Source organism: Ambystoma mexicanum, chromosome 12, assembly GCF_040938575.1.
Source record: "Ambystoma mexicanum isolate Mex_15411 chromosome 12, UKY_AmexF1_1, whole genome shotgun sequence".
NCBI lineage: Eukaryota > Metazoa > Chordata > Amphibia > Caudata > Ambystomatidae > Ambystoma > Ambystoma mexicanum.
The window spans coordinates 1,163,133,821-1,163,158,004 of NC_090936.1; the positions used below are offsets into that span (position 1 = coordinate 1,163,133,821).

At 46.2% G+C, this 24,184-nt stretch overlaps 1 protein-coding gene across 1 annotated transcript in view; it reads right to left on the reverse strand.

Annotated features, from left to right (window-relative positions):
- The window catches only part of TBK1 (TANK binding kinase 1), an 814,893-nt gene that overhangs the window by 393,143 nt on the left and 397,566 nt on the right, over positions 1-24,184 (reverse strand). Inside the window, exon 9 of the mRNA XM_069629775.1 lies at positions 262-458. Coding sequence (XP_069485876.1) covers positions 262-458 — 197 coding nt within the window. The remainder of the gene's footprint in view (positions 1-261; positions 459-24,184) is intronic.

Genomic DNA, 24,184 nt, shown 5'->3' on the forward strand with positions numbered 1-24,184 from the left:
CGATTGAAAATATTTACCTGCATTGGCCTGGCTTTAAAATGTATTTCAACATACGTGTTAAGTGACCTGAAACAACAGTTTTAAGGCAACTTTCTATGTACCGTTACCTTTTCCATGGATGTACAAGTGGGCACAAAGACCAAGAACAGTAAGGTAATATAACACTTAATATCACAAAAGGTATAATTGCAGTATATGATTACATAATTATGCGAATGCAGGGCGCCTAAGAGAAACACAGCAGTAGGTTGCAGGACTCACCGGGATCATAGATTAATCCAATGGTTGACACCATCTCACTGCTCACTAGGATGATGGGACTCTCCTCTGTGGTTGGAGGGAAATGTTGAGCTTTCCTGGTCGATTCTAGCACCAGCCGCCGCCCTTCATAGATCAGTTCTTGGTTCTCCAATGGAATCTTTGTCTGTTTACAAACCAAATCATGGAAGACTGGAGTACTACAAAAGGTAACACAAACACATACAATTAACTTCATATAATAATTTAACATGCATTGTGCACAGTTCATTTTCCCTAGCACCAAGTTTTGCCTTACAGTGGAAAGGTCTTATCAGCTTCCCAGACATAGTCTATTTGTTGTGTGTGTGTGTGTGTGTGTATGTATATATCATACATTACTCACCGTAATCCTAGTTCTGATGCTTGTATCTGCTTAAATTTGCATGCTTTGCATAGGAAGCCGTCTAGTGGTACATGCAGGGTTTTGCAGGACTTGTTTTTGAAAGTCGAAAAAAGGGACCTCAACAGGGCATGTCTAATACTATACCAAGTGTCAAGTCTCTAGTAGCCATGCTCCTTCACGCATCAAAGTCCCTCACATGGTTTTGATTCTGACATGAGGCAGCATGAAGTCTTTGTGTGAGCACATAAGAAATGTAAGGTATTTGATGTCCATGTACCTTCATCTCTTACAGGGGAGGAGGGGTGGGCGAATGTGAATCTAAGCAGATACAAGCATCAGAAATACAATTACACAGTGAGTAATATATGCCTTCTAAGGCTTTTGGATCTGCTTAGAAACACATGCATTGCATAGACTAACAAGCAGCACGCGGAGAAGGTGGGGGGGATGTTTGAAGGTACAGCAGCAATTAGATGTTTTAATATTGCATGTCCCCCTTGTGAATCTTGTTTGGAATGAGTATCCAAACAATAATGCTATGTAAATGTATGTACGGAACTCCAAGTAGCTGCTTTGCAAATGGCGTCTAAAGGAACATTTGCAATAAAAGCTAAGGTAGCCTCGGTGCCACGTGTAGTGTGCGTGCTCTGGGTGTGAAAGGCAGAGTTTTGTTAGAAAGGGAGTAGCACATTTGAATATCCACTTTGAGATAGCCGACTTAGAGACCGGATTCCCTTCTCTTCAAGTTGCTATGGACACAAAGAATTGATCAGTCTTTATGATTGGCATTGTCTTGCTGAGGTAATACATAACAGCCCTCCTAACATCTAACGTATGCAGGCCTTTTTCTGCCAAATTGGTTGGGTTTTTTAAGAAAGTAGGAAGTTCTATGGACTGGTTAACATGGAACGTTGAAATAAATTTAGGTGAAAAAAGTTGTTGTGTTCTTATCACCACTGTCTTCATGGATGGTAATAAAGGGATCTTAAAGATTGAGTGCTTGAAACTCACGGAGCCTTCTCATGTAGGTAATGGCAACAAGAAATGCAGTCTTGTAAGTGACGTTTTTAAGACAGATTTTATGCATTGGCTCATGGCGGGGACCCATGAACTTTAAAAGTACAACATTTCCATCACATCCGGGAGTTGGGTTTGAAAGAGGTGGGTGTAACCATTTTAACCACTTACCAGAATGCTTTAACCACTTGCACTTTCCACCAGGAAACCTTTGTTTGAGAGGTGGTGTATGCAGATAGTGTAGCTAAGTGGACTTAGCGAGGTGAAAACTAACCATGTGTCCAAAAGGTAAAGCAAATATCGAACAATGTGTGAGGGAGGGCACTCAATTGGTTTGAGGTCTTGAGATCTGCACCAGATAAACTGTTTCCACTTAGAATAGTAGCAATGTCTGGTATTAGGTTTGCGTGCCTCCTTGAGAATGTACATACATCTTTGTGGTAAGTTTAGATGACCAATCTCTATGAACTCAGGAGCCAGGCTTCTAAGTTCAGAGTTTGAGGGCACAGATAATATACTGTCCCCTGATGTTGGGACAGTATGCTGTATGGGCAAAGGAGTTTCACTGGTGAGCAGGTGCGAGTCCCATGGCTGACGTGCCCACATTGGATCTATCAGAATGAGGTTGACTTGTTCCTGGTGCATCTTGTTGATGATTTTGTTAAGTGGTGCTGGGGGTAAAAGCCTAAGCAAATATTCCTGACCAGGTTCATCCACAGAGCGTTCCCCTCGGACCTTGTATGGGGGGTACCTTGACGCATAGTTTGGACATTGTGCGTTGTGCTGGGTTGCAAATAGATCTATGTCTGGTTGACCCCAGTTTAAGATGACGTTGTGTCTTTGTGTACCTGCCATTCGTGTTATAAAAGAAGCTGTAAGTCTCTGCTTAAGACATCGACTAGACAGTTGTGTTCCCCTGGAATGTGTTGAGACAGGAGGAACATGTGTTTTAGTGCCCAGTTACAGTTGTTCTGTGCTAGTTTGGACAGACTTGGAGGGTGTGTCCCCCCCCTGCTTGTTTAGGTAAAACATGGCTCTTGTACTGTCTTCGAGGACTAGGACTGTTTTCCCTTGAATTAGGTGTTGAAAAGCTTGGAGGGCTTTCAACGCTGCTAATAACTCTAGAAAGTTGATGCGTTTCTTTGTGAGTGTTTGCGTCCATTTGCCGTGAGCAGTGTGGTTGAGAAGATGTGCTCCCCATCTTGATAGCAATGTGTCTGTGGTAAGAGTGGCTTGCAATGTGGGGGTTGTGAATGATTCCCCTTGCAGAAGGTTCTCCTTTGTCCACCACTGCAGAGAATGAACTAGGTTCTCAGAAAATTACCACTAGATCGCCCACTGACCATTGTTTGACTTATCCACTATTGTATCGGGCACATGGCAGCCATGCATGGGGTACTATGTCAGTGCAGGAGGCCATCATCCCTAGTAGGGGCATGGCCTTTAGTACGGTTATCGGACAACGGGCTACTTAATGTGGAATTTGATATTAGCCAGTCGTTGAGATAAGGGTACACTGGAACATACTGTCTGCACAGTTGGGCAGCTGCCACTGCGAGTACTTTGGTGAATACCCTTGGTGCTGAGGATATGCCGAAGGGAAGCCCTTTGAACTTGTAATGAGTCATGCCAACTTTGAACCAGAGATATTTTCTGTGCGCTGACAACAGTGAAATATGAAAGTATGCATCTTTCATATCCAATGTTGCCATGTAATCCCCTGTTTTAATAGTGGGATCATCTCCTGAAGTGTCATCATTCGAAACATTTGTGGTTTGACATACATGTTTGCTGGAGGAAGGTCTAGGACAGGGCACATAGTTCAATCCTTCTTGGGAGCAAGGAATTAAGTTGAATAAATACCCTTGTTTACCTCATGAGGAGGGACCTGTTCCACCGCTCCTTTTTGAAGAAGTGCCTGGATTTCTTCTTGAAGAATTTGTTGATGCTCGGGCGACATCTTGTGCTGCCTTGGAGGATGATGAGGCTTGGCTAGGAACTATGTGGCCTTTTGTCATTGTTGACAGCACTCACTTGCATACATGCCAACATTCAGATGCACTGGGGAGGGAGATTTCCACAAGGAAATCGGGAGATGCATATTTCCCCATAGGAATGCATTGGGGCTACAGTTATTTTAGGCGGGAGATCGTGAAAAATAGCAATATTTTTCACCTAAAAATCGGGAGTCTCCCACCTAAATCGGGAGGGTTGGCATGTATGCACTTGTCCGATGCGATCCCCTGCCATGCGTGGGCGTGACGTAATATTCGACCCTCTTCCGGGTTAACATGGGAGGGGACTTGAACTGGGGCGTCATTGCTTTTGGACAGTAGTGCCTTTAGAGGCTGCCGCCTGAGATCTGCCTCAACCTTGCAGAAACCCTCCTTGATAGGCGCGCTGAAAGGGAGTGGATTGCGCTGTGATTTGATATTTGTTTTGGGGGAATGTAGATTGAGAGGCTCCTGGGTAACTTTGGCCTCGAAAAAACCTATGTGTATTGAGACCCCTCTTTGCATGTATGGCTTGTTGGAGCGTCATCTACTGCCTTCCCAAAGAGCACATTATTTCCAATGGGCATATTTAATAGTGTCGCCTGAGCTTCCAACTTAAACCACGACTGACGCAGCCAGGCATGGCGTTTTAGTTTGGTACCCTAGGCAACAATTCTGACTGCATTATCTGCTGCATTGAGGTTGACTTTAATGATGTTATTTGCCACTTGTCCACCCTCATTTACAGTTTTTAAAATCTCTGTACACACAGGTTCTGAAACAGAATTTAACTGAGTTTGTATTTTATTCCAAAGGGATCTGCTATAACTGGAGAACAGGGTTGGGTTATTTGCAGTTTGCATCTGTAATATAGCTGATGTAGCTAGCTTTTACCCCAATGCGAAAAGCATTTTGCTCTCCTCCCTGGGGTGCCTCAGCCGAAGCCAATGGTGTCCCTGCTCTTTTCCAAGTGGTGGTAACCAGCAAGGATTCTGGTTTAAGATGACCTTTGATCAGATGATGCAGGCCTAATGGTTCTCTATTCTGGGGTTAACAGCCCTGGTAAGTGAAGGTAAAACTAGGGATGGTTGTATCCTTTTATATATTGACTGTAGTAAAGGTATACATTGACCTACTGCAGATTTTCCTTCTAGCATTTAGTCTACGAAATCTATATCCTGTGGAACCTCTTGAGTTTGTGTTTTGAAATGATCTGCTGCCTCTTGAGTAGATCATTGTATAGGACTTGATTGTGCACTGGAAGCTGATCAACATTTGGTGGTGATGGAATTAAGAATGGGTCATCATAAATTTGATCATCTGCAAACTGATGATCAACATCAAAGTAGTCGTTAGTATCATCGTGTCTAATGAGAGTTTTGGGTCGAAAAAGCTGGCAGGCGGCACATCATTTTTCAGGGTGATCCCAGGGAAGGCACCGATTGCACAGCTTATGGGTTCCCTTCCAGGCATACTTTTTATGTCAGGAGGGGCAGAATTTAAAGTGAGTGTTTTCCATGATAAGGGAAACTAGAAAGGGTGTATGTAGAAAAAAGGGGTAGTGAAAGGGTGGGCATTCTTTAAGGGACACTTGGCATGCCCACCCCCCTCTCTCCGTACTGTATCAGCCAAGGCCTGAGGTAGGACAAAGCCGCAACAGTGGTCAATGGGGAGTCTCTCAGTGAAGATCTTTGTCCGTCGAACGTGCCATAGAGAAGAAACTGCATTAGTCGAACATGATATTAATTTTAGCAATAACAAGAAATAATGGCTAGAAGTGGGTGGAAAAAAACAATCAGAGGGACTTTGAGACATGATGGACCATGGGTACTATGAACATCACACTAGGGATAGTATTACAGACACACCCCGTCGACATCCCTTTTCGACTTTCGAAAACAAATCATGAAATAGTCCACGTCCCAGGCAATACAGCAGCCTGGGTCGACTTCTTCACCGTTCTCTTTGCCTCCCCAAGATCCTTCGCGAACCTCCAGGTGGAGACAACGCAAACACCTTCAGCCAACCTCTCTGAAAAAGCAGATATAACCGCGGCCATTCAGAAGCTAAAATCTTCAAGCGCACCGGGCCCCGATGGCCTTTCCAACATGGACTTAAAAAAGAACATCATTGAATGGACCAACTTTGTTAGCCTCTTGTTCGAACATTGCAGAGTTACCAGACAGATCCCTTCATCCTGGACCAAAGCTATTGTTATTCCCATCTTCAAAAAAGGAAGTCGAGATGATCCTGGCAACTATCGCCCAATAGCTCTGCTAGATATAATGGGAAAACTGTTTGCTTCCCTTCTTTTGGATCGTTTTCGCCGCTGGGCGATATCGGCCTCCTGTAGTGATCCTTTCCAGCTGGGCTTCAAGAAGAACGGAAGCACCACGGTGAACATCATTATTCATAACATCGTTAAGGGAAAAATAAAACAGGGGGCCCGACAGTGTACGCAGCATTAATTGACCTCTCACAGGCATTTGACAAAGTCGACAGACTGCTTTTATGGAGAAAGTTGAAAAACTGGAATTGCCCGGATGAGATCCTCAACCCTATAATTGCGCTACACACTAACACCACGCTCAGCGTCCGCCTTAACAAACAAGGAACGCTCTCCAAGGAAATCAAAGCCAACAGAGGAGTTAAGAAAGGCTGTCCACTAGCCCCTGCTCTCTTTGTTGCCTTTCTGGGGAACTTTAAAGACTCTGAAGCCAATGTTCGCTGCTTCCCCCCCGAAATTTGGCAACACTCAGCTGTCCCGCATTCTGTACGCCGATGACATGATTCTGCTCGATCAGACCCCCCATCGGTTTAGAACGCCAGTTGGATAACCTAGTAAACTACATGGACACCAACAACCTGTCCATAAACAAGACCAAAACCTAAATTATGATTTTTTCAAAAACTCAGCATTCCACGAAAAACATGAGCTCCTGGTCAGTGAACAAAAAAAAAAATTGAAGTGGTTTCGCACTTCAAATATCTTGGAGTGATCATCGACGGGACCCTACAAGACTAACATGCAACAACATCTGTGGGCCAAAGCCAAAAACTTAACTTCTCAATTGAAAATGGTTGATCGCAAGTTTGGAAAATTCTCTCTGATCCCGGCTATTAACTTCTATAAGGGCAAAGTGGTTCCGGCTCTAACCTATGGGATGGACGCAACGATCAACATGCCTAATTCCTTCTGGCAGAAATTGGAGGGATACATATGGAAAACAATCCTTGGCCTTCCTAACTCCATTCCCATCTCAGCTGTTAGAAGAGAGCTGGGGCTTCTCTCTCTGAGCGCCACCGTTAGCGTGTCTGCACTGGCCCTATTTAGGAAGACTCTCATACAAGACTGCCTCCCTATCTTTAACATTATTGGGCAGGAGTTGGCCTCTACGAACTCTAGGGCTCTTTTGACCTGGACACAAAATAAAAAATAAAAATTGCAAGATCTAGCATGCATGACAGACGACCTTATTTCCAATCCACAAAAAGTAACAGGAAAACTGAAGAACCAAGATTGGATAAACACTACCAAACATCACCTTCCACACATGTACAATAGGCTAAAAATTCCGCTAGCCTACCGCACAAAATTCCCGAATAAAAAGCTAAGGAGCACGTTTTTAAGAGCTCGCCTGAACCTGCTGCATACACGAGAAATACTGGGGATAAGAAACCTTTCAGCCACCAAAGCATGCAGACTTTGTAAAAGGCCAGACTCTATTGAGACAGTCCGCCATATCTTGATAAACTGCCCCTCTCTTAACTTGGAACGCAGCGCCTTTCTGTCACCCTTATGGGCAGATTCTGTCTTGATTGAAGAGGAAACATGGTGGCGCCGCCTCATTTCAGGGGAGAAAACCCGCTGGCCTGTAGCCACGTCCAAACTGATGGAAACCTCCTTCATCAAAATCAATGCTACCGGGCTTGGCCCCACTTCTTCTAATTGCTCGCTCTAACCCATCATTTCGTACAGTGGGCCTGGATCTTCGTGAGGGTGTGTTGTCTCAGCGCTCGTCCTCCGCCCGAGCGATGCCCTGCTTGTACTTTATCTCAATTCTCAGACCCTGCGGGCTCGGATTGTGCCTGAATTTCCCTGGTTTAGCTGTGTCCCTCGCACTAAATGTCTTCATCGTCTAGGTGAAAACCAAAGACTTTTTCAGCTCAGGACTCTTTTCTTGTAAAAATCATTTGTTTTTCCTTGATTATATACAAGTAAATAAAAAAAAAATACTCCACGTGTACCACTAGATGGCGGCCTATGCAAAGCATGCGATTATAAGCAGCTTCCACAAGCCTTAGAAATATATTCATAAGAAAACACCAAAAGGCACACTGGGTGTCGGGAACGGACTCAGCCACACCACAAAAAATATTCAAACTCCAAAATCTTGATTTTAAAGAGTTTATAAATTTAGTATAGAAGGCTGCAGACAACGAGAAAGGAAAATCAAGGTAACGCAAGTAACAAGGTACTTTGACGCATACATGATTTTACTGTTGTACTCACTAGCCTACTGTTTCACTTGAACTTGCCTACTGCGAGGTTTATAGGCCCAGTTGCATCCTATTGATAGCCCATTGCTGCACATTGTAATACCAAACTTCTTCACCATGGTGCGCACCTGCTTTTACTGTTGTATTCACTAACATAGTGCAGCACCTGAACTAGCCTACGGTGATGCTCACCAGCCCAGTAACATCCAATTGGTAGCCCACTGCTGTACCTACTAGCCTATTGTTTGTACCCGAACTAGCCTACTGCTACGCTCATCGGCCTAGTTACATCCTGTCTAACCTATTGCTGGACACACTAGCTAATTGCTTGTACCTGAACTAGCCCACTGTTTCGCTTACCAGCCAAATTGCTCCTCAACCAGCCTACTGTTGTACTCACCTATTGTTGTGACCCTAGCCTACGGGTGTACTGTACTCAGGCTATTGTTTATATTTGAGACAGCCCACTAGTGTGCTCACCGGACTTATTGTCCCACAAACACTGCTAAAAGCACTATGTACAACACCATTTGTCTACACCTACACTTACTGCCTGCCCTACTGGCACTAGGACAACTGACTAGTGTGGTAGGATACAAGGACACTACTCCACCCTTCTGTACCGGGGGAAGTTCTAGTATATCCACAATGGGAACCATACCCACTACCTCCCCACCCCAGATGAACCTTAACGTTCAACATAGCACATCTATCAGACACCCCATGGGACGATAGACACTAAATCTCACCTATATTACCCCGCCATTCCAGACCAACGCCACCGGCATACCACAATCTAAACCCTGGCTTAAGTAAAACCAATCTTCCATGCCTCACTCTTCTAAGAAACATCAGGCTATGCTCAAGATTGACCAGACTCTACGAGCCCCCGATCAGAACTACTATCAATTTATACCCCTCGAGAGAATGATTAGCTAATAAACAAAACACTAAAAACAACAACTAATAACTCCACTACCCCACTGTCGCCAAAGACCGACAGTCATCCTACAAAAACAACCTTTGAGCGAAACCCCTACCACGCTACCTGCCAAAATAGCAAGCAAGTGTAAACCCTTGAACCCTGGGTCTAGTAACAACTTCCCAGACATCAAAGGCGCACTAATCAATGCTAGATCTCTTGCAGCACATGCCATTGAGATAGCAGACTTAATATGTGCCCAAAACTATGACTTCCTAGCTATAACAGTCATGGCTTCATGCAGCTGCTGGCCCAGCCCTCATGCTTATGTCCCCGACAACTACACTATACTCTGAGCAGATAGGATCGACTCCAGAGGAGGAGGAATAGCTCTTATAGCTAAATCCAACCTAGCAATAAGACTGCACCTGCATAAGACATCAAATCTTGTGAATTACTTACTGCTAAACCTCCCGACTCCCAAACGCTCACTATCCACCTGGTCTATCGACCTCCGGGCCCTATCGGCACATTTGAGGAGGACATCTCCATAATATTATCGGATAAGATGAAAGTTACATCTCACCTACTATTACTGGGAGATCTTAACCTGGGTTTCAATGACCCTAATGACCAGCAAGCCACAGCAATTTCCAACGTGCTCACTGAACTTGGCTTCATCCAAAGGGTAACTCTGCCCACACACAATATAGGCAGAACTTTAGATTGGGTGGCAGAATTTAATTGTAATGCCTCAATCACCTCCATAACCCCCCCCCAAACCCAACTATGGACAGACCATTGCCTCCTATCCTTCACTCTCGTGGTCAAAAATCTCACCCCTAAATACAACCAAGTAGCTCCCCAAACCCTTACCAGGAACAAAAAGAACATTACGGCAGATAAACTTATACCACTTGTAATACCCATCCTTAACACTCGACCTGACACTAACTATCCTGCGACATTAGTAGATGAATACAATAATACTATGGCCAAAGCGCTAGGCATGATCTCCCCTTTAAAAAGGAGGAAAAGTAAACCCAGAGCTCACTTGAACTCCTGTTTTTCTCCACACCTCAAAACTCAGAGCTGAAAAAAGAAAATGTGAAGTCACCTGGAGACACCTATCCAACGAGGAAAACAAAACTAACCTTGTTAACATCTCACCCTTATATAAGAAAAAAATAATACAGACCAAACAGGAAACATATAACAGGATTCTCCAAGCAAACTCTAGTACTAAGGAACTTTTTGTAATTTTAAAAGAGATGGAAGCCCTCATTCCCCCCACAGATAACTGAAGGACACACTCTGGTGTTCCAAGATTCAGAATGCCTTAACAAATAAAATAACCCTCCTTCAGAATAAGATTGCTGAAAAAAAAGCTACCATTCTGAACTGAGACACACCTGACAACACCCATACGCATAATACTAAACTGTCCCAACGCTTTCGTTTCTCAAGAGTTTCAATCCTGGAGGTGGAAAAAAATCATCCTCTCACTAAAACCTTCAAACTGTCAGAGAGACAAATGCCCAGCCCAGATCATCAAAGACGCGGCAAGAGTCCTTTCACACTTCATAACTAAACTCATTAATGCCTCCTTTCTATCAGGAACCATCCCCAGCAACTTAAAAGAACTGTGAGTCCTTCCACTCCTCAACAATCACTAGACCCATCCATAACCACCAACTACAGGCCCATTACAACTGTGCTTTTCTTACTTAAAATTATAGACCGGGTGGCCTACCTGCAGACACAGGAGTACTTGGAGTTGAATCAGCTCCTGGGAATCGGAGAATCTGGATTCTGGCCCCAAGACAGCACTGAAACGGCACAGATAGATCTTAAAATCCAGATTGATGAATTTAAGTACAAGGGGAAAACAGCCCTGCTGCTACTCCTTGACCTTTCGGCCACCTTCGATCTGGTGGACCATAAAGTACTATGCAATGACCTGGACTCAACAGCTCACTTTGCTCAGGACGCCATAATATGGATTCAATCATTTTTGAGCAACAGGACTACGAGAGTCTTCTCGACATCTGCAGCAGCAGATCCGATTCCAATTACATGTGGTGTATTCCGCAGGGCTCCTGCGTCTCAGCCACAATGTATAATATATTTACTAAGCCACTATTTGATGATCTGGGCCATCTGGGTGTCACCTACACTAATTATGCAGATGATAGACACATTTTCATACCAGTTACTGGGGATTATGGCAAGGATGTGTTCTTGGTAAATAAAATACACCTCATCCAGGCATGGATGGCCACCCACGGTCTATGCCCGAATGATGACAAAATGGAGCTCCTTATTCTATGGACAGCTCTTAACCTCAACAAATTCAACCCAAAATATGCCTCCAACATAGAAGGTAACCATATAAAAGTTGCCAAAGAGGTAAAAACTTTACCTAGACTCCACCCTCACCGGTCAATGCCATGGCCTCAGCCTCGGCATACACCTGTAAGCTGATCAGAGCCAGCAAACCATTTCTCTCCAAAGACAGCTGCACCATACTTGCCAGAGCCCACATTCTCTCCAGGTTGGACTACTGTAACTCACTGTATTTGGGTGCCATCAATAAGATCCGAATCTTACAAAACAATGCCCTGAGAACGGCACAGGGCATTGCTAGAAGGGAACAGATCTCCGAGGTAACGAGGCAGAACAAATGGTTGTCTATCAAGGCCAAAATCTTGCTCAAAACTGCTTCGCTGACACATAAATGCCTTAAAAATGCTGCCCCCCTGTGAAGGCGTTAATTCACAGGAACAGCAACTGGAGTTGTATAAGAGCAGCACAGAGCATCATGGCAGTGAAAAGATCCATGGATAGCTATGAGGGAGGGACTTGTGAAAATGACTGACAGTTTTGTACCCAAATGACCGGTAAGAGGTTAACTTGAAGGGTCTTTCCTCTAATTGATGGAGTTAATTTTGTGTGTGTTCCAACAGGATTTGGGGACCGGAGAGAAGGAGTGCTACGAGTGGGCATACTTAGCAAATGCCTTGGAAATGAAGTTCCTGCGTTAATCAGTTAAAGAAGTTAAGCCGTGGGCACCGATCAGCTGTGAAGATTATAAGAAGGGAAGTAGAAGGAGAACGAAAAAATAACAGACTTCATTCGAATCCTGGAGGACGGGGGAAGGCTTCGGCTGTGAATGAGAACCGCGTGGGAGAGAAAGGAGACCGCAGTAAGAACAGCTGTTGGAGGCGTGTGAGGAGCAGGTGCTTAGAGCCGCACGAGATTGAGAGAGAGAAAATCGCGGAAGAGGACGTGCGGTGAGCCGTTGCACACCCGTCTGAAGTGAGCCAAGAAGGGGAGACGATACGCGATCTTGACAGGAGAAAGAAGCGGAGACCCCAGCCTACCCGAGCATCGCATATCCTTGAAGTGTGTTATGAATGAAAAAAACAGACTGTTAACCGCATGAGTGCCGGTGTGGGGAGAAATAAGTGCTGAAACCTGGGACAGCCAATTAGTGGCCAACAAAATCATATGAGTGGGTATTACTAAACTAACCCTAACGCTTCAAGAGACAAAAGGCGTCACAGAAGTGAGGATCAAAACTAAGAGGTCAATGAAAGAAGGGCCATCGGAAAAGTATGTTTACTTATCTCGTATCAGAGTAGTCTGTTGGGGACGAGACTAACAACCTCAGCGTCTTCAACTTACTCCTAAATTAGAAGCCTCCTAACATCTGTTGTGGTAGAAAATATAATGAACAAGCAAATGTAACCTCACCTCACACATTATAAATGGACACATTCAGCAGCAACATAAGAAATGAACCTACGGCATAAGGTGTGAGAGTGAAGAATCTTACCCATATAGACTATGAAGAAGATCAAAGGTGGTAAAAGGAGCTAGATGTCCATTAGTTTTGATGAATTAAACAGGTTGTAACTGAATAAAGAACTGGATCAAAGTGCACAGCTTAGCGTCGTTACAGACTTGAACCAATCGTTACACCCTCGTTATCTCGTGGAGAGAATCAATATACGAATTACCAACCGACCCACTAGGACTGCCAACTCAGACTGCTTAGTAGTACCTAGGTTTAAACTGACAAAAGCTGGTGGGATCAGCTGCTCGGTCAAAGCAGCACAGTTAATGGAACTCCCTCCCCCCCACCTTGAGGGCGCATCAAACTTTTCTCAACTTCAGATTTAACACCATTAAAGGGCTCAGGGAAAATGACCACTAACCCTACCCCCCGATTGCCCTTCATCAGCATGTATCAAAGCATCACCATATACCATGCGCCTATATGGCCCTAACTGTTTTAAATCATCTGCAAACGTTCAAACATATTGTACATTAACACTGTAAAATTTTGTAATTATGCATAGTCACGATTTTATTGTATGTATATATTTGATTAGAGATCCCTATTAGCACCTTACCAGGGAACTGTTGTACATTGATTTGTAACCTATGTAACTATCTAAGATCGAAGTGCGCATTACAAACAAACAAAACGCATTTAACACCACACTGGGTGCTTGATCACGCAGCCATAATCCCCATCAATACAAGTTTAAATAACCATTTGTGTGTTACCAACACGTCCCTTCGGGAGGAACTGAATGACCTGCCCATAATGTTCTGCACTTATAGCGGCCATATTGACCGAGTATTAAGAGCGCAACATGCATAAATGGTAAGCAGCCGAAAAGCAAAGTTAAACAAACCTGAACATCAAAAGAGTACAAACAATAACAAGGTTTCAGGACATAAGTTGCCGAACATTAAAATCATATATTGAAAAAAAGCCTTCATCATAAAAAATGTGAGCATTATTTTTTTAAGTACAAATACACAAGTGTGCAAAAATGAAGTAAAGTGCAAACTGCATAAGATTATAAACAGTCTTGGCAAGGCAAAACACGTACACAGTAGTAATCAGAGCATATGCATATATATATATATATTTCCCAGTTACAGAGGGACAAAAACTTGCTGCACTCCCATCACAGAGATTTGAATAAAGAGCTTGATTTTTACAATGCAGTTTAAAAAACAGCTTCCCAAAATGTTTTCATGCCAGAGAGGCTGACTGACGCGCTCACAGTAACTCCTCCCTGTGTTGGGAGTCTATTTACACACCTTCATACAATTAGCAAAAAGTGAAAAGTGAAGAGGCGACTTAGGCTTGATGGTTTAAAATTCTGTCGGCCATTTTTAAGAGGACTAAATGGGTCTTGTAAAGTATATGCACATTATATTGAATGCTTGCGACAAACTTGATTGATGTATATGTATGGGATACATTACTCACCGTGATCGTATTTCTGATGCTTGTATCTGCTTAGATTCACATGCTGTGCATAGGCCAACATCTAGTGGAAGCTGCAGATTACAGTTCGTTTTTCGAAACTCGAAAATGGGCGTCGACACAGGGCGTGCCAGTAATACTATCCCTGGTGTGACGTCCACTGTACCCATGATCCCTCACGCGTCTAGGACCCTCAGATTGTATTTTTCCTGACATGAGGTAGCATGAGGAGTAGCGTGCGTACAGATGATCCAAGCAGATAGAAGATAGATAAGATAAGACTACAAGCATCCATGCGCCTTCTCTCAGAGGGGAGGAAGGGTGGGTCGCATGTGAATCTAAGCAGATACAAGCATCAGAAATACGATTACGGTGAGTAGTGTATCCCTTCTGAGGCTTGTGGAATCTGCTTAGATTACATGCTGTGCATAGATTAGCGAGCAGTGTTAGAAGGAGGTGGGATTTGAGAAGGGTCCTGAGCAAATAAATGTCTTAGCACTACTGCATTGACACCCATTCCAAGACAGATACTCAAGTGGGACAAGCGGTTCTGAGGAAAAGTGTGAATAGAGCTCCAAGTAGCTGCCTTGCAAATGGTGTCAAGGGGAACATTTGCAATGAAAGCCAGAGTGGCCCCAATGCCTCTTGTCGAGTGGGCTCTGGGCGTAAAAGGCAAAGTTTTGTCAGAAAGAGAATAACACAACTGGATACAGTTGACAATCCACTTGGCAATGGCACCCTTAGAGACGCGATCTCCCTCTTTGCCTGTGGCTACGGAGACAAACAGTTGATCTGTTTTCCTAAGCGGTCTGTCTTGTTTACTTAGTAAAGGACCGCCCTACGCACATCTAGGGTGTGTAGTTTAACCTCAGCCGAGCTTTGTGGGTTTTAGAAGAAAGCCAGAAGCTCGATGGACTGGTTTACATGGAATTTAGAAATAAACTTAGGTGAGAACCTAGGGTGTGTCCGTAAAACCAGCTTATCCTTATGAATAGTAAAGAAAGGATCCTGCACTGACAGAGCCTGAATTTCACTGACCCTTCTTATGGATGTAATGGCTACTAAGAAGGCAGTCTTATAGGTCAGGAGTTTGAGACTTGTCTTATGCATGGGCTCGAATGGGGGGCCCATGAGTTTAGATAACACCACGTTCAGGTCCCACCCTGGTGGTGGGTTAGATATAGGGGGATGAAGTCTCTTTACTCCCTCCATAAATGCTTTAACCACGGGTACCTTCCACCACAACACCTTGCTATGTGAGGTGGTGTACGCTGGCAGTGCTGCCAGGTGTACCTTTAGTGAGTTGAAAACCAAACCTGCGTCCAGCAGGTGGAGCATGTATGTCACGATTATGGAAGGAGTGCAATCAACTGGGTTGATTTGTTTATTCTGGCACCAGATAACAAATCTCTTCCATTTGTCGAAGTAGCAATGCCTCGTGTTCGGTTTCCTAGACTCTTAGGATGTCCATACATCTCTGTGGTAAATTGAGATGTCCAAACTCTATGACCTCAGGAGCCATGCTGCTAGGTTCATGGAGTTGGGTAGAGGATGCACCTTCTGACCTTGGTGCTGATCCACAGGGCGTTCCCCAGGGAGTCTGGTTGGGGAAACCTGGATGCGAATCCTGGGCACTGTCTGTTTTCGCTTGTGGCGAATAGGTCTATAGTGGGGAAACCCCACTGAGAGAAGAGATCTTCTACGATATCTCTGTGTAGACACCATTCGTGTTCCTCCGGAAGGGGATCTCTGCTCAAAGCGTCCGCTAGAGAATTGAGATCCCCTGGAACATGTTGAGATGACAGAAAGATGTTCCGTCTGAGTGCCCATATCCAAATTTTCTGGGCATGTCTGGACAGATTTGGCGAACGAGTCCCTCCTTGCTTGTTCAGGTAGAACATGGCTGTCGTGCTGTCCGTCTGGATCTGCACCAACAGGTTCAATAGGTGGGGCTTGAACGCTTGAAGTGCTCTAAAACTGCCAGAAGCTCTAGCAGGTTGATGTGATTCTTGGCCACTGTGTGAGACCAGAGACCCTGAGCTGTGTGGATGAGATGGTGAGCTCCCCATCCTGTCAGGCATGCGTCCGTCATGACTACCGCCTGTATCTCGGGATCGTAAAAGGGTTTCCCCTTGGATAGATTGTCTCTTGTCCACCAGTGGAGGCTTTGTACAAGTGTTGGCGAAACGACCACTAGATCGTCCCACAGACCACTTGCCCGAGACCACAGTTTTGCCAACCATTCTTGCATGGGACGCATGCGCAGGCACGCGTGGGGGACCAGGTAAATACAGGACGCCATCATGCCCAGCAAACGCATTGCTTTGCGTACTGTTATCTAGCGACCGGTTTGATATTGCGGAATTTGCAGTAGTATTTTCCGAATTCTTTCCTCTGAAGGAAAAGCCAACCCCTCTTGAGTATTTAGAACAGCTCCTAGGAACTGCTTGGAGGTGCTGGGCATCAGACTTGATTTTTTCTCATTTATGGAGAAGCCCAATTCGAAGAGGAGGTTGATAGTTCTTTGAATGTTTGTCCTGCAAATTACTGGGGTCTCCCCCGTGATGAGCCAGTCGTCCAGATAAGGGTACACAGGGATTGCCTCCCTGCGTAGGTGTGCCGCCGCCACCGCCAGTACCTTGGTGAATACCATTGGAGCCGGGGCTATCCCGAAGGGCAGTACCTTGAACTGGTAGTGCTGACTGTCCACCTTGAAGCGCAGATATTTTCTGTGCGCTGGGAACTTGGAAATATGAAAATAGGCATCTTTCATTTCCAATGTTGCCATGTAATCCCCCTTTTTTAGGAGGGGAATTACCTCTTGGAGAGTAGTCATGCAAAATTTTTGGGGCTTGAGATACTTGTTTGCAGGCCGTAAGTCCAATACTGGGCGCATTGTCAAATCTTTTTTTGGCACAAGGAAGTAAGTTGAATAAATACCCTTGTTTACCTGGTGTCCCGGGACGAGTTCTATCGCGTCCTTTGCGAGAAGAATTTCGATCTCTTCGAGTAGGATCTTCTGGTGGTCTAAGGAGTGTATTCTTTGTCGTGGAGGGTGGTTTCGGGGACGCTCTAGGAGTTCTATGCAGTATCCTGTGAACACTGTGGACAGCACCCATCTGTCGGATGTGATCCCTTCCCAAGCTTGGGTGAAGATGTAAATGCGTCCCCCTACTGGGGATGTGTGAGAAGAGACCCTGAACGGAGCGTCACTGTTTTGGTGGAGGCGTGCCCCCTCCTTTATTGGGACTGCCTCTACCCCTACCATGACCTCTTTTGTTACCCCTGCCATAACTCTGGGTAGACTGCTGGTTAGTGTTCCATGTAGTACCCTGGCCTTTGGAATAGTTTGAGCCTCTTTGGGAGTTTTGTCAGCGAGGCCGACGAAAATTGCCATTCCCTCTCTGGTTAGGGGGTTTGTTGGCAAGTTGCCCTAGGGACTTGAGTGTCTCGTACTGGTTTGAACAGGGGTCTTAGGGACAACAGAATGAGATTTGCCCTGGCTAGACCTACTGGCCTGAACAGGGGCCTTAGGGATAGGGGACTGAGACTTGCCCGTCTGTTTAGGTGGAGTAGAATGTAGTTTAGGAGTGGAAGTAGGCTGGGACTGCTTACTTTGTTGTTTTCCCCCCTCCCCGTGGGTGGAAGAGTGCTTCGCGACTTTTGGGCCTCATCAGAGCTTTTCGATGCCTGGCGTCGAAATTCGGGGGTAGAGTCCCTGTCTCTGGAGAGTGTAAGGGATTCGGTAGCAGCCTTACCGCTGCCTGCAGACGCCGACTCCTGGAGTGCGGCTTGGGGGTAGAGGTCGGCGCCGTCCTCCGACGACCGAACCTCAGTCACTAAGGGGAGCGAGGCACTTTTAGCAACAGTGGAGGGTTGCTTGGTGACATGAGGCGATCTCGAACGCGAACGCCCAGAGGACACCGACTCGGTGGACCGTTCTCTACGTGCCTCTTTCCGAGAGAGTCTCGGTTGAACTTTTGTTTGCTGGAAGTGGTGTGGGTAGCGCTCGTGTCGCCGGGGGTCTTCCCCATAGCTGCCCTGCCGGACAACCTTCCGAGGTCAGGGACTTGCGCTTGGCTGTCCATCGACGCCACATTGCCCTCGCCGTCCGAAAGTACGGCGTCGCTGCCATCACTGAACGCACCCTCCGTGGCCATGGCCTCTTGTCGCCTGGCGTGGTGGGCCCAACGCTTTGTCGAACGGTCCTTAAGGGTCTTCGGTTTAAACCGACTGCACGCTCTGCAATTCGCCTCGGGGTGGTCCCTCGGCAAGCAGAGGTTACACATGGCGTGTCTGTCAACCCAAGGATACTTGCGGTTGCACTTGGGGCAAAATTGAAAGGGGGTACCCTCCATACGCACCCTATGGCAGCGGGCTGGTAGTGTAGGAATATAAGTAATGTTCCTATATTAATCAGAGTGTAGGATATGTGCCACCCCCCACTCTCCCTACTTGCAGGGTCGAGGCCAGAGGCCTTCCGAGGCCCAAATCCGTCGCTGTAGTCCGACGGTTGAATTTTCTCCGATCCGGCCTCGAGTGTCGATGTTCAGAGACTCGACGTATAGGTGGAATAAACGGGGAAATATATAACAATATTTGCAAAATCTGACTAAGTCAGGGAACTCTGCTCAGTGCTTCCGACCAGCATGGCGGAAAAAAACAATCTGAGGATCCTAGACGCGTGAGGGATCATGGGTACAGTGGACGTCACACTAGGGATAGTATTACTGGCACGCCCTGTGTCGATGCCCATTTTCAAGTTTCGAAAAACAAACTAATACTCTGCAGCTTCCACTAGATGTCAGCCTATGCACAGCATGTGATCTAAGCAGATTCCACAAGCCTTAAAAAAAAAAAAATATATATATATATATATATATATATATATATATATATGAGCCATAGAAAACTAGCCTAAGATGGCCGCCTGGATGACGCCAGGATTTATGGTTTCAAAGCTCCGGTCACATGACCTTACATAGCTTGTTCCGTGAATATGGTAAAAATAAAAGACGACTGATTAGGTTAGGCTGTAACTATTCGCCTGAGTAAGTCCCCGAGCAGGGATGGAACCCGTGGCAAGAATCAGCGGTTTGAGGACTTTGTAAACTGTTCGTAAGTCCATGCGGACTGGTATGCGATTTCACATGATGTTGAACTTTTAACAAGAATAAAGATATATTTCAGCAATAAATATATGGGATTGGGTGCTTTGTTTGTGCTGAGCTAAGGTAGTGGCCACTGATGGGTGGACTACACTACTAGCTTGGCAGTTGTTGGTTTGTTTGCGGTTTTTCTCTTAACCGTTTTCCTACGCACCCGCTGTAGTAGGCTTGAGCATCACCATAAGGGAGTTTGTAGCTGAATATGGGATACATTACTCACCGTAATCGTATTTCTGATGCTTGTATCTGCTTAGATTCACATGCTGTGCATAGGCCGACATCTAGTGGAAGCTGCGGAGTATTACAGTTTGTTTTTCGAAAGTCGAAAATGGGCGTCGACACAGGCGTGCCAGTAATACTATCCCTAGTGTGACGTCCACTGTACCCAAGATCCCTCACGCGTGTAGGATCCTCAGATTGTATTTTTTCTGACATGAGGAAGCATGAGGAGTAGCGTGAGTACAGATAATCCAAGCAGATAGACAGAAAAGGTAAGACTACAAGCAATCATGCGCCTTCTCTCGGAGGGGAGGAAGGGTGGGTCGCATGTGAATCTAAGCAGATACAAGCATCAGAAATACGATTACGGTGAGTAATGTATCCCTTCTGAGGCTTGTGGAATCTGCTTAGATCACATGCTGTGCATAGATTAGCGAGCAGTACCAGAAGAAGGAGGTGGGATGTGAGAAGGGTCATGAGCAAACAGGTGTCTTAGAACCGCTTGTCCCACTTGTGTATCTGTCTTGGAATGAGTGTCAATGCAGTAATGCTGAGTAAAAGTGTGAATAGAGCTCCAAGTAGCCGCTTTGCAAATGGTGTCGAGGGGAACATTTGCAATGAAAGCCAGAGTGGCACCAATGCCTCTAGTAGAGTGGGCCCTTGGCGTAAAAGGCAGAGTCTTGTCAGAAAGAGAGTAACACAGCTGTATACAGTTGATAATCCACTTCGAGATAGCGCCCTTAGAGACGCGATCCCCCTCTCTGCCTGTAGCTACGGAGACAAACAGTTGATCTGTTTTCCTTAGCGGTCTGGTTTTATTTACATAGTATAGGACCGCCCTACGCACATCTAGGGTGTGTAGTTTCACCTCAGCCGAGCTTTGCGGGTTCTGGAAGAAAGCCGGAAGCTCGATGGACTGGTTTACATGGAACTTGGATATGAATTTAGGTGAGAACCTAGGGTGTGTGCGTAAAACCAGTTTGTCCTTGTGGATAGTAAAGAAAGGATCCTGCACTGACAGAGCCTGAATTTCACTGACCCTTCTTATGGAGGTAATGGCTACTAAGAAGGCCGTTTTATAAGTCAGGTGTTTGAGACTACTTTTATGCATGGGTTCGAATGGGGGTCCCATGAGCTTAGCTAGCACCACGTTGAGGTCCCATCCTGGCGGTGGGTTCGAAATAGGAGGGTGAAGTCTCTTTACTCCTTCCATGAAGGCTTTAACCACTGGTACTTTCCACCACGAGACCTTGTTATGGGATGTGGTGTAAGCCGAGAGGGCTGCCAGGTGTACTTTCAGCGAGTTAAAAACCAACCCTGCATCCAGCAGGTGGAGCATGTATGTCACAACGTTGGAAGGAGTGCAATCAACCGGGTTGATTTGTTTATTCTGGCACCAGATAACGAATCTTTTCCACTTATCAAAGTAACAGTGCCTTGTATTTGGTTTCCTGGACTCCTTTAGAATGTCCATACACCTCTGTGGTAATTTGAGATGTCCAAACTCTATGACTTCAGGAGCCATGCTGCTAGGTTCATAGAGTTGGGTTCCTGATGCACTGTTTGACCCTGTTGCTGGGACAGTAGGTTGTACCAGGCTGGGAGTCTGATGGGTTCGCACACCGCCATCCTGCGTAGGTGTGGAAACCATGGTTGTCTCGCCCACATGGGAGCAACTAGGATGAGCGTCATAGATTCCTTGTTCATCTTGTACACCACCTTCCTGATGAGAGGAGTTGGTGGAAAAGCGTACGCAAACATCCCTGACCAGTTCATCCACAGGGCATTCCCTTGGGAGTCCGGCTGGGGGAACCTGGATGCAAATCCTGGGCATTGTTTGTTTTCGCTTGTGGCGAATAGGTCTATAGTGGGGAAACCCCACTGAGAGAAGAGATCTTCTACTACGTCTCTGTGAAGGACCCATTCGTGTTCTTCTGGGAGGGAGTTTCTGCTTAGAGCATCCGCTAGGGAATTGAGCTCCCCTGGAACATGTTGCGATGACAGGAAGATGTTCCGTCTGAGTGCCCATATCCATATTTTCTGGGCAAGCTTGGACAGATTTGGCGAACGAGTCCCCCCTTGCTTGTTCAGATAGAACATGGCTGTCGTGCTGTCCGTCCTGATCTGCACCGACAAGTTCAGTAGATGGGGCTCGAACGCCCTTAGCGCTCGGAATACTGCCAGAAGCTCTAGCAGATTGATGTGGTTCTTGGCTACTGAGTGAGACCAGAGACCCTGAGCTGTGTGGTGGAGATGGTGAGCTCCCCACCCAGTCAGGCATGCATCTGTAGTCACCACGGCTTGTACTTCGGGATCGTAAAAGGGTTTCCCCTTTGCGAGATTCTCTCTTGTCCACCAGTGTAGGCTCTGTACGAGTGTTGGCGAAACGACCACTAGATCGTCCCAATGACCACTTGCCTGAGACCACTGTTTCGCCAACCATTCCTGCATGGGACGCATGCGCAGACGCGCGTGGGGGACCAGGTAAATGCATGACGCCATCATGCCCAGTAACCGCATAGCTTTGCGTACTGTTATCTGTTGACCTGACTGATAATGCGGAATTTGCAGAAGTATATTCCGAATTCTCTCTTCCGAAGGGAAGGTCAATCCTTTCTGAGTATCTAGGATAGCTCCTAGAAACTGTTTTGAGGTGCTTGGCACCAGACTTGACTTTTTCTCGTTGATGGAGAAGCCTAATTCGTGGAGGAGGTCGATAGTCCTCTGAATGTTTGACCTGCAAATTCCTGGGGTTTCCCCCGTTATGAGCCAGTCGTCCAGATAAGGGTACACCGGGATTGCTTCCCTGCGTAGGTGTGCAGCCGCCACCGCCAGTACCTTGGTGAATACCCTTGGTGCTGAAGCTATCCCGAAGGGCAGTACCTTGAATTGGTAGTGGCGACTGTCCACCTTGAAGCGCAAGTACTTTTTGTGCGCTGGGAGCATGGAAATATGAAAATAAGCATCTTTCATATCCAAGGTTGCCATGTAATCCCCCTTTTTTAGGAGGGGGATTACCTCTTGTAGCGTGGTCATACGGAATTTTTGGGGCTTGACATATTTGTTGGCAGGCCGTAAGTCCAATACTGGGCGCATTGTCAAATCTTTCTTTGGCACAAGGAAGTAAGTTGAATAGATACCCTTGTTTACCTGGTGTCCTGGGACGAGTTCTATCGCGTCCTTTTCTAGCAGAATGGCGATCTCCTCGAGAAGGATCCTTTGATGCTCTAGGGAGTGCACTCTTTGTCGTGGAGGATGATTCCGGGGACGCTGCAGTAGTTCTATACAATATCCTGCGGATACTGTTGACAGCACCCATCTGTATGAGGTGATCCCTTCCCAAGCCTGGGTGAAGGTGGAAATGCGTCCCCCTACTGGGGTTGCGTGGCAAGGGACCCTGAACTGAGCGTCACTGTTTTGGTGGAGGCGTGCCACCGCCCTTGTTGGGGCTGCCTCTGCCTCTTCCACGACCTCTCTTGTTACCCCTGCCGTAACTCTGGGTAGACTGCTGGTTGTTATTCCATTGTGTACCTTGTCCCTGGGCATAGTTGCCTCTTTGTGAATTTTGGCCGCGTGGGCGACGAAAATTATTGTTCCCCCTCTGGTTAGGGGGTTTGTTGGTAAGCTGGCCAAGGGATTTGAGAGTCTCATATTCATCTTTGGCATTTTTAAGTGCGTCTTCGACCGCTTTCCCAAACAATAGGTCGGGTTCCACTGGCTTGTCTATTAAAGAAGCCTGGGTTTCTGTCTTGAATCCCGACTGCCGTAACCACGCATGTCTCTTGATAACAGTACCTTCTGCTATCAATCTCCCTGCGTTGTCAGCGGCGTCGAAAGTTGCTTTTAAAATGCAACCAGACACGGCTCTCCCCTCTGCCGAGATCCGAGCCAGCTGGCCCTTAAATGGTTCTGGAGCAGAGGCAATGAGCGCCGCGACTTCTTCCCATTGATGGCAATTGTAACTAGCCAACAGGGTGGTGGAATTCGCAATCCTTGCTTGGTAGGCGGACGTTGAGGCTACCTTTCTGCCAAACCCGTAAAGTTTTTTGCTCTCCTTGTCGGGAGGAGCTTCTGATGAAGATAAGGGCGTGCCAGCCCTCTTTCTAGTGTTGGTCACCACTAGGGAATCTGGTTTAAGATGTCCCTTTATATACAGAGGGTCAGACTGGGCTGCCCGGAAAATCTTTTCAATTCTGGGGTTGACAGCTCTGGTGAGGTTAGGATTCACCAGGGAAGGATCTATTCTTCGTTGGATGGATTTGAGGATAGGGATGGTCTGAGCGACCGGTCTTCTCTCTCCTACAAACTCCTCCGCGAAGTCCCTTTCCTCCTGTACACCGTGGGTGTCGATGTGGAAGTGTTCCGCTGCTCGAGCGAGAACCTCGTTAAGGAGGGGCTGGTTATCAACTGGAGAGTCAGTAACTGGGGCTT